At 36.2% G+C, this 1,162-nt stretch overlaps 1 protein-coding gene across 3 annotated transcripts in view; it reads left to right on the top strand.

Annotated features, from left to right (window-relative positions):
- ubfd1 (ubiquitin family domain containing 1) overlaps window positions 1-1,162 on the top strand; it is a 7,227-nt gene continuing 6,065 nt past the window's right edge. The window contains exon 1 of one of the 3 annotated variants that reach the window (XM_005920259.2): window positions 1-73. Coding sequence is in view for 1 of the 3 variants with exons in the window: in XM_005920258.2 (XP_005920320.1) it covers window positions 469-484 (16 nt within the window). In the remaining 2 variants the exon portion in view is untranslated. Of the gene's footprint in view, window positions 74-103; window positions 485-510; window positions 1,030-1,162 lie in introns of those variants that run through there. The other 2 variants (XM_005920258.2, XM_005920260.3) reach the window with 2 other exon arrangements.

Below are 1,162 nucleotides of genomic sequence, written 5' to 3'. Positions count from 1 at the left end.
TTTCACAACAACAAAGAAACGAAGCCAAGCGAGAGTATTACGTCTCTTCACTTCCGTGTTCGTTATCTTGGCCGTATGTACATTGGACTGTTCGTGCTTGAAAAAGTGTTTTGTTGCCTTTATGTTTAGCCATAATGTATCGACAGTAGCGTTAGCTAACCTGTAACAGTTTTTACAAAAACAAGAAAAAGTTATCTTCAGTTGTTTCAGCGAGCGCATGCGCATTTCCATTATCCCTGTTTGCCCACGAGCTAACTGAAACTATTAACGTTTAAACTTTGTTTGGTTGCGTATAGCTATATTAATAATGCGTTTTCAAAATAAATGATTAAATTGATTCTGTTTCTACGTTGTCACGCGCGAGTGTGGACAGAAGAACAATTTTAGCTGTTGTTTCCTGAATACTGGAGCCATCCTGCTTCCTGTAGTATCTTTGCCACAACCTACAACGGATTGTACACAATCATCATGGCGACGCAGGATGGTGGGTATTGAGAAAATTCAGCAGTATTTCAATAATATCTTTAAATTGAGCTCATATAATGTTAATGAAATTACACGTACCTTTAAATATACTGTAAATATACTGAACTAATAATGGACATTTTCGTCTTTCCGCAGGGTAATTTTTTAACGTTCACTAGTGTTGCGGCTAGCTAATGTTAACGGTTGCTAACTACCATTTACATTTAGCTGGATGTGTGAAGCACTGCGGTTAACGTGATGTCATTTAACAAATGTTTTTTGTTTTATCAAGTTAACTTAAGCTGTTAAAGACTTAACTGTATAGGATTAAGTGTTGTAGCGATCAAACACTAACATACAGCCTATTTACTTTACTAGTTTTGCAGTAAGGCCATTCTTGTTATGAGATGTGTTGTTTTGCGAGTGCTTATTGTTGTTTAAAAACGTTTTTCTGTTTTCTTTTGGCGGCTATTCGCTTTTATGTATCCCATTTCTCAGCACACATCGAAAGACTACCTACTAGAAGCGGTGGAAAGACCTAGAAAAACCACGAGGGGGAAAGTGGTTAGCAGATAAGACTAAATTAGACTTCGTTACATCTTTGTTATTAACTCATAATAGCTCCATACATAACTGCTTATTGTGTGAAACTATCGGGAACTGCACGAAAGTGAGATTCTTATTATATATATATATA

The sequence above is a fragment of the Haplochromis burtoni genome, unplaced genomic scaffold, assembly GCF_018398535.1.
Source record: "Haplochromis burtoni strain Fernald_Lab_line unplaced genomic scaffold, NCSU_Asbu1 Contig_21, whole genome shotgun sequence".
In the NCBI taxonomy this organism is placed as follows: Eukaryota; Metazoa; Chordata; class Actinopteri; order Cichliformes; family Cichlidae; genus Haplochromis; species Haplochromis burtoni.
The sequence above is the reverse complement of the archived record's forward strand: the minus strand, read 5'-3'. Positions and strand labels throughout refer to the sequence as shown.